Source organism: Budorcas taxicolor, chromosome 4, assembly GCF_023091745.1.
Source record: "Budorcas taxicolor isolate Tak-1 chromosome 4, Takin1.1, whole genome shotgun sequence".
Classification (NCBI taxonomy): Eukaryota; Metazoa; Chordata; class Mammalia; order Artiodactyla; family Bovidae; genus Budorcas; species Budorcas taxicolor.
The window spans coordinates 79,452,643-79,466,164 of record NC_068913.1 but is presented as its reverse complement, the minus strand read 5'-3'; the positions used below and the strand labels follow the sequence as shown (position 1 = coordinate 79,466,164).

At 43.6% G+C, this 13,522-nt stretch overlaps 1 protein-coding gene across 1 annotated transcript in view; it reads left to right on the top strand.

Annotated features, from left to right (window-relative positions):
* The window catches only part of HECW1 (HECT, C2 and WW domain containing E3 ubiquitin protein ligase 1), a 255,395-nt gene that overhangs the window by 223,454 nt on the left and 18,419 nt on the right, over window positions 1-13,522 (top strand). The window contains exons 22-23 of the mRNA XM_052638688.1: window positions 10,961-11,059; window positions 11,853-11,982. Coding sequence (XP_052494648.1) covers window positions 10,961-11,059; window positions 11,853-11,982 — 229 coding nt within the window. The remainder of the gene's footprint in view (window positions 1-10,960; window positions 11,060-11,852; window positions 11,983-13,522) is intronic.

Here is a 13,522-nt window from a genome sequence, read left to right as displayed (position 1 = left end):
ATCGTCACTTGATCCTCCTCCAAGTTAACATCTAATCTCTCCCAGGAGCCACTTCCTGTCATCCTTCTCTTTCTGCTCAAATAAAGCTTCTTGTCTTATCAATTTGCCCTTCAAGATGTTCCTCACAATTACCTGGACGTACTGTAATGCCCTCCAATGTGTCCCATTTTCAAATCTATCCCTCACATGGCTGCAGGTAGATTTCTCTAAAATGCCAAACCCTTGCTTAAGCCCTTCAGCAGGTCCCCATTCTCTAACAGTTTAAAAGCTGAACTGGTTGGCCTTCCAGGATCTCCTGCTTCCTCTTTCTTCAGCATAATCTTGCCCCTTCTTCCTCTGTCTGTTCTAGTCCTCGTGAATTTCCTGCTGTCCTAAACACATTCTTTTCTGTGCCTGCCTCTTTCTTTATACAATCTTATTTTCTTGGAAAGCCCTTCCCTGCCTTCTGAAGCAGACTAACTTCTACTCATTCTTCAATGTTCACCTCAGTCATCACCTCCTCTGGGAAGCCTGCCTGGATTTAATCCCTCACAAGTCAGCTAAGTCTCCCTTCTCTGGATTTGCACACATTCTGTGCACTCTTCTAGAGCACGTGTTAGTTACATGGTAATGAAATGCTGCATTGCTAGCTCTCTCCACCTTCCTGACATGTACCTTTTTTGGAATGAATGTTTGCCTTCATATCTTTGCATGTACTTGGCGCATAGGAGGCACTCAGTAAATTTGTTGAAATTAAAAATGCATTTAAAAGCAATCCAAGCCTCCTTTGATGTCACACCCTCCTCGTATCACTTTGGTTCACTGCTCCGCTTTAAAGAAGCATTCCTACAAAGAGTTTTCTGTGCTGACTTGCTCTGCTTTCTCTTCTGCTGTTCTGTCCAGCTTTTCTTCCCTTTTCCTGCTCTCATGGAGGTTGCCTAATCCAGTGGGCAACTCTCAGACCTATTGTGTGATCTCACAGGCATTTGACAGTCAGTCTCTGCCTCCTTCCTGAACAAGCTCCACACTCCTAGGTTCTTCTCATCACTCAGCGCCTGTTCCTGCTCAGTTTACTTTATCATCACTCCTCATCTTACAGCTCCCTGGATGTTTCATTGCTTAAGGTTCAACCCTTGGTCCACCGCTCCATCTGCATGCACTTCCAAGGTGGTCTCATCCAACTTCATGAATTCGTGTAGCTCCATCCATCTCTACCCTGATTACTCCATGTTAACATCCACAGCCTGGCCCTGTTCCTAGAAATCCTGACTAATTGGTAAAACTGCCCACTCAACAGCTCCACCCCAATATTTAATAGGCATCACAAACTTAATAAGTCTAAGTTTAGACCCATTAAAGAACTCTCCAGTTTCCCTTCTAAACCTTCTCTTCTCTGCACAATTGCTCTGGCCCGACACCATGGACTGTCTTTGATGCCTGTCTTTTTCTCACATCTCTCATCCAGGCCATCAGCACATCCTCTTGGCCCTGTCGTGAAAATATATCCCCAAAGTGACCTCATCACCTCCACCCCCACCACCCCAGTGTACACTGCCATCACCTCCCACCTGGATGACTGCAGGAGCCTCCAGACTGGCCTCTCTTCTCCCACGCTAGACAGCCTCACCTCTCTTCATGCAATATCTAGAGGGGTTATTCCCAATGTCAGTCAGTTCATCCTGTGGACCCTATGGGAAACCTGTGATGGATTCCCATCACTCTCTGGATGGACTCCACAGTCCTTCCCATGCCTGCCCAAACCTGCATGGTCTGCAGCCCGGGGAATCTCTCCAGATACGTGTTCTCCCATCCTCTCTCTCTCTCTCTGGCATCCAGTCCTTGTGCCCTCTTTACAGTTATTCAGGCAAACCATACATGTTCCCACCCCAGGCATTGTTTCCCCCTAGCTTGTACTGCTCCTTCTCCTGGAGGCTCACTCAGGTCAGACATCGTTGCCTCAGAAAGAATGACGTAATCTGGTACATTTGGGAGGAGTTATCCTCCCCTCCTGTCCTTTTCCCAAGAGAGTCATAGACCTAGAACCCAAGTTCTAGGTGGGAGTCTAAAATGATGTTTGGAGGACTTCCCTGCAGGTGCAGCAGTTAGGACTCCATGCTTCCACTGCAGAGGGCATTGCTTCCATCCCTGGTTGGGGAACTAAGATCCCTCAAGCTGTGCAGTATATCCAAAAATAAAAATATCAAAAAGAAATACCAAAAAGAAAACATCAATAAAATGATGTTTAGTGGAGTAGGAAGGCACACTTAAGAGATCCAGGGAGTGATGAAAACCACTCAGAGTGGAGCACAAAACCTGGGGATTAAGACCTTCATTGCCTCAGAGAGCCCAGGAGAGGCAAGCTATGCCCGTGTGTCACAAAGAGGACTGTGATCACCTATTAGGATATCCTGCCCTGAAGAGAGTGGTTTTGTCCCATACCCCTCAGCGGACATCTGGCAACATCTGGAGGCAGTTTTGGTGATCACAACTTCAAGGGGATAGATGGCACTGGAATCTAGTGGCAGAGGCCAGGGGCTGTGTGAAACACCCTGCAGGGCACCGGGCAGTAAATGTCAACTATGCTACAGTTGAGGAACCGGCTCTGTTCTTTTGAGAACCTCTGGGATCTCTTAAAGGACTTTAACCCCTGCAAATCTTGGTCCGTTGCCAGGGAGCAGTGATGGGGAAAGAACCCAAAAGGAGCAGGGATGGAAAACATGACTGCTGTGGAGAGAACCTTCTAGAACTCAGCCATCAGTCTGCAGGAGGTAGACCATGCACACAGTGGGTGTAGTTGCAGAGTCATAGCTTGGGAGGCAGGCCGTTGTGATGGTGCCTAGGGGGCATTCAGGCCCGGGGCAGTTTTAGCAGCCCTCGGGTTTCATTCAGTGACAACAAAATGCTTTTGAGCCTCTGGGATTTGCCAGTGCAGTGCTGGTTCTGACAGTTGTCTGCGCTCCAGAAGATGCTGTGGTGTTTGGAAGAGACCATCAGAGTCTGCAAACTGTGTGCCGGCTTTTGAGCAGACCTCAGAGTCCTGCCAGCTGTCCTTGTATCTGCCCCAGCCCCTCACCCCTTCCTCAAGGGAAACAAGAACCAAGCATGCTATCACCAAATGTTCAGCTCTTTACAGTTCCCTAATACATTGATTGGGTTGGTCAAAAAGTTCATTCAGCTTTTCCATAAGACCTTATGGAAAAACCCGAACAAACCCTTTGGCCAACCCAACACTATCTGATGCCCTTTCCAGGCAGGAAGGCCAGGAGATGGGGCCAGCTTTGGGCCTTTCAAGGCCCGAAGCTGGTACAGGAAGTATCTCTGATGCTGAGTCATGCAGAAAGAGATTGATAGCTTACAGGTCAAGAAAACCCTAAAAGGGTCACCGGAACCTAGAGACACCGTGGCATAATTGGTATAGGGCCAAGATTAATGCCAGAGGTTCAAACCAGAAAGACCACAGCAGAACCTTTCAGACTTGAATCGTTGCCTGGGTGCTGCTTTGAGGGTGTTATTCCATTTTTATATCACTTTCATATAAGAGGATTAACAAGAAGCCTTTTAAAAGGGTTTTGCTGCACTATCTAAAATGTCCTTTCAGAGTAATTTGGTATTTCTATAAAATTTTATTGAAGTATAGTTGATTTATACTGTTGTGTAATTAGGCCCTTTATTTTCTTCACTTGGCAAACCATCCTACTTCCCCTTCCATAAATCTGATCTGTGAACAAGAAATTCCTCTCCCAAACATCCTGAATTCTTTGCCATTATGCAAACTGCTTTTGTTTAAACAATCAGTTGAAAAGTACACCGTGAAATCATTACATCCTACCTCCTGCTAAAACATGTTTCCATACAAAGTTTTGTTAGAGAGACGGATGAAGGAGAGAGAAAGGGAAGGAGAGATCTACTAGTTCAGCTTCCGGGGTAAAGCACTCAGCACATCTATCCATCCGTTGACTCAGTGACCTCAGATCTCTGCAGTTTGATCTTTCTGTACATCTTTCTGAATAGAGACCTGCTCTAGATATTAGAAATGTGAATAGTTAGCTTTGTTGAGCAGACTTCAAATGGTGCTTCAAAGATTTTCAGTAGGTTTGTACTGAAAAGTACAAAACAAAAGTTTGCAGTTCTGCAACAGCAGGAATGTACAGGCTAGTCCTCTGGTCCAATCCATATTCTCGTCCTTCAGTCAGGCTTGGATGTGTAGTCTAGAGTCCTGAGCCTGGGAAAGGGATCAGACATGCCACCTCTGAATGAACACCCTGGTAGGCTGACTGTACTAGTGCGAAGTCTTTCAGCAGTTGCCCTATATGATCCCATATGCAGATGAGTAAACTGAGGCTCGGGGATGGTAAGCAGCTTCCCCAAAGTCACACAGGTCAGAAGTGTTAAACCGAGACAGCCTGATATCAGAACTTTCAACTTTGTCCTCATCACCACACTGCCTTTCTAGGATTATTGGCAAACTGCCCAAAGAGTAATCAATCAACAGTAATTCACTCAAGGGGAGAGTCATGTCTTTGCTGGGCCTTTCAAGCTATGTGAGAAGATGTGCTAGAAATGTGTGAAACTCCATTGCCTTTGAACGCTCACTACAGTGTACAAAACTCAGATGGAAGTGAGATAAACCCTTGCCAGTAACATTGGTTGCTTTCAGACCTCCTGCCATGATCTCCCTCAGCGTTGTTAGGATGGCTCAGAGTGGCTGCAGTTGCTTATCAGAGGTAACTCAACTTCATCTCCCAGACTTCTGGTAAGGTATTGATGAGGCTGCTTAAAGAGTGACATCTGCCCATTTTAAAGTTTCTCCCGTGGTCCGAGAGTTGACTGGCTCTATGCTGTCCCTGCTCCAATACCTGTGAGCAGATGGGTAAAGATGAAAACCAGTTAGGTGTCCATCAGAATGGGAGGGGCTAAACCAAGCACAGGACATTCATAAAAATGAAATACTTTGGAGTTCATTTAAATTGGATGATGAAAACCTGTGTTTGCAGATATGTGAAGATCTCTAGGCTGGGCTGTGGTGTGAAATGAAGCTTTAGAGAAACAACAATGGGAAGGAGACTCCATTTTCAAAAGCATGTGTGTGGTCACCACTGATACTCTGGAGGAAAGACCCACCAGGGTCAAGGATGTTGCTTCAGGAGATGGAGTTGATGCATTTTTATTGATATTGTCTATGTTGCTTATATTTTTCTTTGTACTAAAAAATACCCAATTCTATTATTTTTCTTTGACAAGAGGGTAAGGACTGGTGATATCAAAAATGAAAACTTGCAGTGTATTGAAAATCAAGGATTTGAAAAGAACTTCATGTTTCTGCAAACCACAGAGTGGGTGGGGTTGGGTTTAGAAATCAGGCTGTGAGCTGCCCATGTTCCTGCCCTGAAGAAAGACAGAGCAGGCCTTCTCACAAGACCTGTGTTTGACTGACTATCAGTAGGGGAGTTTTTTCCTATTAAATATGGGGTTCATGGTATTTTGCTATACGATCATCTAATTGTGATGTCTTAGGTCCAAATGGGTTTCTGTGAAATCATCTCTGATCAGTAAATAAATAGAAAAAAATGGCTCATATATTTTTTAAAGTCAGTAACACACCTTAGTGAGTGAATTCGCTCAGTCGTGTCCGACTCTTTGCGACCCCATGGACTGTAGCCTACCAGGCTCCTCCATCCATGGGATTTTCCAGACAAGAATACTGGAGTGGGTTGCCATTTCCAGTGATGGCAAATCAGAATGTCCTATGGAGTTTTCACGTGACACCAAGAGGGAGCTAGAGGAAAACACTCTCTCCCTCCATCCCCCGCCTTGAGGATTACTGATTGGAGAGAGCCCTGTTTCTGACCCTCCAGGGTGTCGTATTCTTCAGGCAGTTAGGATGAAGGAAAGGCTGAGCCCCACCATCTAGTACCAGGGGTCAGTCGCAGTGAGACCCAGCCTGATGTAGCTAGCATGTGGATTTAGACATGCCTGGGACGTGCAGTTGGGGGACAACCTTGTCTCCTCATGTCCTCCACATCATATGTGCGTGTATCCGCTGATTTACCTGATAGCTGAGGCCTGTCCAGTGAAGAGAAGTGGTATAGTGCCCATCACTGGAATCAGACCCTGTGGGCACATCCCACATGCTTAGGAAGGAGTGGGGCGGGGGCGGGGTGGGTGGGGGGCAATAGGAGGCACACTGCCTGCAGGGCATCTGGGGTTTCAGAAGTGATGTGATCCAAGAGAAGCAGAAGAGCCACCCAAAAAGTGGCCAACAGAACTGAGGTTCAGATGTGAATGCGTGGGCTTAGGTGCCCCTTAGCCATCCATGACTTTATCAGCCTCAGGAAGAAAGGAGAGGGAGTGGCCCTGTGAAACCCTCAGGGGCCCAGCAACTCTGCCGTGAGGCACCTCTGACCCGAGCAGGTTGACACAGAAGGGCTGTTTCCCTACCAGCCCTACGGAAATGAGCCCACGCCTCTCAGAAGAGCATGTCTTGGGCAGCAGCCTGGGGGCTGGTGGCAGAGGTGCCAGAGCCTGCAGCTCAGTAACCATCCTTGGGGGTGTGCTGAGCCCAGTGTGCCTTCAGGAATGGCAGCCCATGACAAAGGAGGAGCAGTACCACACCAGGAGCAGGACTGGCCTGCAGCCTCAGAGAAGACCCCTCATGGGTCCCCTGATAGGGAAGGGTGCCTACGGCCCTGCAGGTTCACATGGATGGCAGAAGAGGGCTCTTAAACTGGAGAGCCTGGGGCCTGGATAAATAAAGTAACACATGCCCCCCATGCACTGGGGAGGAGGAGGCTGCTCCTTCTGTAGGGACTCACTTTTATTGATCCTTAGAACTCTTTATTTGTGCCTAGTAACTTAGATCAAAACAGAAACTTTGGGGGTATTTTTTGCTTAAATTATCTGGGTGCTGCTGCTGCTGCTAAGTTGCTTCAGTCGTGTCCGACTCTGTGCGACCCCACAGACGGCAGCCCACCAGGCTCCCCCGTCCCTGGGATTCTCCAGGCAAGAACACTGGAGTGGGTTGCCATTTCCTTCTCCAATGCATGAAAGTGAAAAGTGAAAGGGAACTCGCTCAGTCGTGTCCGACCCTCAGCGACCCCATGGACTGCAGCCTACCAGGCTCTTCCACCCATGGGATTTTCCAGGCAAGAGTACTGGAGTAGGGTGCCATTGCCTTCTCTGAAATTATCTGGATAGTTTCTCTAATAATCAATCTAAAGTCTAAAGAAAAGGACTTTCTTTCCATCTCCTAATTCCTACACATTACCAACCTGTGTTGACACCAGACACAATCAATTTCCCGGCAAGTAGTTGTCCAGGCTGGGTGAGACAAAGGAGATGTACAAGCCCTGAAGATGTTTTCTTGTTCGTGAGATTGTCAAGGCAATTCATCAGCCTGGAATGGTTTGCCATTCCAATCTCTGCCTTCTAAGCTGTTGTTTGGATTTGAATTGTACAGTCCCTGCAGTGTGCTTATACAAACACATCCCAGATCATAGTTCATCGCTCTGGAATATATTTTACTCTATGTACTTGACTGGCTGCAAGCCATCCTGTCTGTGTTTATATAAAGCCAAACCACATTATCATAGATTGCTTGCACGGCCAAGAAAAAAATATCAAGGACCTACTAGTTGCCCCCATCAGCCTGTGAAACCAATATAATTTTGTCTTTAGAAATTCCATCTATGCCCAACCCCATTCAAAGCAGATAAACAATTCTCAGTGGGTGGTCTGCGTTGCAGCCCCCTTTGCTAAAAACAGCTCCATCTGCCTCCCTCCATCTTATCGCAGCCCCTGGTTGAGAGGTGTGCCATGGTGATCCTGGCTGTAAAGTGCTGAACAAGACACCCAGCTCTGAGCCCTCCTCACCAGACCCTACTTTCAGGTTTGGTCCAGGGTGGGCATCCAGCCTGAGTTGGACAATCAGGGGATCATGCTGGAAATCTGAACCTAGATCAATGAAAGTCAAGTTGGTCACTCTAGAGGCTTGAACTCCAAGCTGAAAAACATTAGCAGTGTTGGCAGTGGGAGAGAAGAAAGAAGCAGACGTCGGCAGAAAGGACCAAAAGGGAGACTTCAGATGAGGGTGGAGTCACCCCCGTATCTGAGCTCAACTGCATTCCTGATGCTGGATTTCTTGAGACACCACCAGAACTTTGTAACAAATTCCCCCTTCTAATGATCACAGGGAGGTGTTGGAAGCCAACATAAAATAATAATAGCTATCACTTGAAGAATGCTGTTTTCCAGAAAAGGAAATGAAGAATAGGTGGGTAACTGCTGGCACAAGGTCACACAGTGGGCAGCCCAGCCCCTGGACCAGAGGATGAATTTTGCTGCTCTGTGGCTTCTCAAAATGGGCACAAAGGAAACGACTTGGTCTGGCATCAGGCAAACAGGGGTCAGTGTCCTGGCTGTGCCACTTCCCCAGTGCTAATTATTGACCTGTGATTTCTGGTGGAATGAAGATAGCCACAGTCATAAATACAGCTGTTGCAAGAATCAGTGAGATAATATGATCTGTGTTGGTCTGATAGGCATTCCATAAAAGTTATCTTTAATCTGTTTCCCATTTTTCACTTGTAGCGAACTACAGGGACTAGAACTGATAGAACATTGTGAAGGACGGTGATAACCAACATTCCTTCTATATCTTTATTGGCTTTTTATATCTTTCTTTATATGATGCTGAGATCAATATCCTTTATAATGTAAGGAAACATTCTCCTACTCTTGGTTTACTATGAAATTTTTATTTTTCTTCAAGGCAATTAATGGTGGATCTTTTCAAGACATTTTTAGCTTCTAACCAAAAAAAAAAAAAGAAAGCAAAGAAAAAGCCATATGATTTTTGTCTTTTGATATTAAAATTAATTTCAATGATGGAATGCCTAATAATAAACTGTCCTTAATTTCCTAGAATCAAGCATCCTAAATCATTTGACATTATTCAGGGAATGGACTGGTACTTTCTCCTGTGTTTTACTTATGACTTTTTAGCGTGTGAGTTCAGCATCTTTAGTTTTCTTTCCTTTGCTCTTTTCCAGATTGTATTTTGTGATTATGGCAGTTCATAATGATGAATTAAGTTTTCTACCATTTTTTGGTTTCTGAAGCTATTCAAATATTTGGGGTGAAAATACCCCAACTATAAGGATATCCTATAAGGACTATATCCTTATATCCTCAAAATTTTGAGACATAGTTTATACTATGGTTGTTTGTCTATTTAAGTTCTTACTTTTTCTTAAATAGATTAGAATAATGTATATTTTGCTGAAGAATTTACAGTTTATTGAGGTAGTCCATTTTTTAACATTGAGTTGAAAGTATTTCCATATAATATTTTTATCTGCTCCATTTCTGTGGACACTTTCTGCCCGCTGAGATTACCATTTCTCTTTATTAGACCTCCCGGAGCCACCTCTAAGGGAGGCAGGTTGTTGGCAGGCATTTGCTCTCTTCCCACACTGGGCGGTGTTGCCATCTCCCACGCGTGGCCACAGCCCCACGTCACGTTAGGAACATCAGTTGTGATGCCTCAGAGTCCATTAGAGTGGATAAGCCTGCATGGGATAGGAGTGAACAGTGCTTTTAGACACAGGACTGTAGCTCCCAGGTTGGAGACCTGTCAGTTATTGGGATATCAGTAAAGACCATCAGGGGATGCAATACTGATGGCACAATCTGGCCTCAAGGACTATAAGCTGTTCATCTGGTCCATGGGCCTCCTCGTCCACAGTGCCCCTATAGCACCTGTACTGAGGTTCTGCTCACCTCTTGTCTCTCCAGAGCCAATAATATTTGCATGTTATTTCATGCAAAAAGAATGGAGGAGCCTGGTGGGCTATAGTCCATAAGGTTGCAAAGAGTTTGACACAACTGAGCAACTTCACTTACATGCAAAAAGAAGAGATTACTTTAAAGATGGCTGTTTGAAGTGTTATTTATGATTGCACTTATTACAGGATCTTATAATCTATTCATTTAAACCATTTTCATAGCAGTTACAGAGTATAAAGTCTTTTTAGTCTAAGAAGAGCCTCATGAAAGGTTGTGGAGATGGGTTAGTTGGAAATTCCAACAGAGGATCTGAGAAAAGTCACAGCTAAGACTATGTTTAGGTGAAAATCTAGTTAGATAGGAAGAGGCAGAAAAGACCCCCTTAGGTCTCTGGACATAGGTACCAGAGATGGGCAGTACCCAGGATGAGGGAGCCAGTGGGCTTGACCAGACAGAGGGAAGCTGATTTAGGAACAGGGCAACAATGGGACCAAGCTCTTAGGAGCTGCAGCATGCAGCTAGGCAGGTTGCCAGCCAAAAATGCCAGAAAACTATTTGCTCCAACAAGGATTTAGATCAGTGAAGGCCCTTACATCGGGAGGTGGCCAGGTCTATACAACCAGTTCTTCCAGCAGAGACCTTGCTCTTCCTGTGTGACCATGTAGGCTCCATGTAGGTCCTGTGGCCATGACCGCTTACCACACTGGGATTCCACATACCTCACCTCTCTGACCACGAGCATGATCGCCATATGTGAGTCATGTTCAAGTTCCCCCACCTTCCAGCATAGGGTCAGGCACACATGAGACCTTCAGGTGCTATCTATGGAATGCTTGAATGGGTAAGAATGCATGGTCCAAAAAACTTTCCATATCCTTGGGTTCAGATCCTCAGGTTCAATGCTGGCTGTTTGTCTGGGTCCCAGAATTCCCCTTCACCAGCCCTTTTTCTTCTCTTGGGTCCTTATACAGTCAGGTCTGAGAAGAAGATTCCAGTAAAATGACTCTATTCGGTTGCTTGAGGAGGTGTGTTCATTTAGTACCTACCAAGTTCATAGCCATTGTTCATGGTAAAGAATAAAAAGAATGGGTGCCTCTCTTGTGTCATCACTTGGCAAGTTTTTGAAGTGGCTTAAGATGAATACAACAAAGAAACACGTCAACTAACAATACATGGCTCTGCCTTATCTGTGTTCTAGGTTCAGGTTCAGTGGTAGAATCCTAGGCCTGGCTCTGATCCATCAGTACCTTCTGGATGCTTTCTTCACAAGACCCTTCTATAAGGCGCTCCTGAGACTGTAAGTGTCCCCCCAGCCCTGCCCGCAGAACCAGAGGCACCGACCCCCCTGACTCCTCTGGCCCTTTGGTCACTGTTTGCCCTACTCATTCCTGTTAGGTTTATGGTGGTTTACTTTTCTGAGTGCTTAAGCTATCACATAAACTGTTTATTTTTTTTTTTCCTTTTTCTTTTTTTTTTTTTAGTATTAAGTTTTTTATTTTTTTTGATTTTAAAATCTTTAATTCTTACATGTGTTCCCAAACATGAACCCCCCTCCCACCCACATAAACTGTTTAGTCCAATAAAAAGACATTTGGAGATTTTATATAAGCATAACAGAATATCATATACCAGACATAAATCAGTTTATATAAATAATTATAGTAGCATTGCAAGCATTATATGAAATTACTAAGTAGAACTGATCTGTCCCTGTATGTAAATCATTATGCTGTATACTCTAAACTTATACAATGCTGTATATCAATTATATCTCAATAAAGGTGGAATAAGATAAAAGAAAAAAATTGATGTATAACTTGGTTATTTTTAAATGATACTGTTCTCCAATGGCCATGGAGAGTCCTTGAGTCAATAATTGTTTTGTTTGTTATTTTAAACATTTTAATACTTTCTTTTCCAATTACTGAATAAACTAAAGGTTCATCGATGTATTCAAAAGTATCAAATCACTACAATACACCTGTGTTGCTTTAGCCTAGAGTGGTATAACCATATTTTGGCATGAGGTCTGAGTAGGTGTTTACTGAAACAATCTGTGTGCCTTTCTTTCTCCCTTTGAATGGACCCAGACCCTGTGATTTGAGTGACCTGGAATATCTAGATGAGGAATTCCACCAGAGCTTGCAATGGATGAAGGACAACAATATCACAGACATCCTCGACCTCACGTTCACGGTTAATGAAGAGGTTTTTGGCCAGGTTTGTGAGATGTGGGGCTTGGAAAAGACATTTTGAGTCTTATTATGGAAAAATTGCATGATATGAAATTTACCATCCTAACCAGGTTTACAGTTCATTCAGTGTTGTTAAGTAGATTCATGTGTTATACAACCCATCTCCAGAATGTCTTCATCATGCAAAACTAAAACCATGTCCATTAAATAATAGCTCCCTATTTTCCCCTCTCCCCAGTCCCTGGAACCACCCCACTTTTCCTTTCCAAGAACCTGTCTACTCTAAGTATCTCATATTCAGTGGACTCATACAGTGTTTGTCTTTTTGTGATCAGCTTATTTCACTTGGCATAGTGTCTTCAAGGTTCATCCATGTTTTAGCATGTGACAGGATTGCCTTCTTTTCTAGGGCTGAATAATATTCCATAGCATGTAAATACCATATTTTGTTTAGCCATTCATCAGTTGATGGACACCTAGGTTGCCTCTACCTTTTGAGTATTGTGGATAATGCTGGTATGAACACAGGTATGCAAATCTCTTTTCAAGTCCCTGCTTTAAATTCTTTGGTATATATACTCAGAAGTGGGATTGTTGGATCATATAGTAGTGGGATTTTGTGTTTAAAAACAAGGACTGTCATTCATTCAAAATATAATTCTTTGAGGACTGCTGCCTTTATTAAAGTTACTCATGTCTTCTTTGTCTTGTTTTGACATGGATCTAGTTTATAGAGTTTTTTGAAAATCAAATGTGACATTGGATCAGAAAGTATTTTTGTAAAGTATGCAATATATCTGTAAGATATTTCTCTTATCTGTGCAACTACAACAATACTTCTTATCACTAGCTTCCAGATATTTACTCCTCCAAAATGTATGTATCACAGTAGTATTAAATAAGAGAAGCGTCCCATTTTTTTTCTTCCAGTGTTTATATAACATTGAATCATCTGGCTTATAGTTTTATCAGACCAGCCTGATAGCCTGAGCAGATTTAACAATTAAGGTTTTTTGAACATCATTTACAAGAGATTCAAAAGCCTATGACATAAGTAATTTTTGTAATGGAATGTTATAAGAAGTAAGCTGGGATACTTTATAAGTACCTTCATGACTGTGGGCAGTGTGCTGAGTCTATGGGTGATAGTTACCCACCGAACCTTGCAGACCACCCAACACCCACATCTCAATCAAGAATCTTGTTCAGGTCCTGGAAAATGTTAGTGTTTTGATGCATTGTCTTTGCATAAAAATACTTCCGAAGAATACACTTTTCCACATTTGAGAAAAAAAATATTTTTTCTTACATCTTTAGAGAGTGTATTTAAATATATTCAAGAATATGTGATTCACTTAACTGTCCTCCCCCATGTACTGGATGAACGTGTAAGATACACTATTTTTTCTGCATGACTACTTTTAGCCTATCCTTTACATTTGCCCTATAGTAGGGTTAATTTGTAAAACAAACAAAGAAAACACAATTAGTTAGCAAAATAGATTAAGACAAATGGGTACCCATCTTAAAAAACTTAAGTTAGATCACAAACCTAACTCATAATG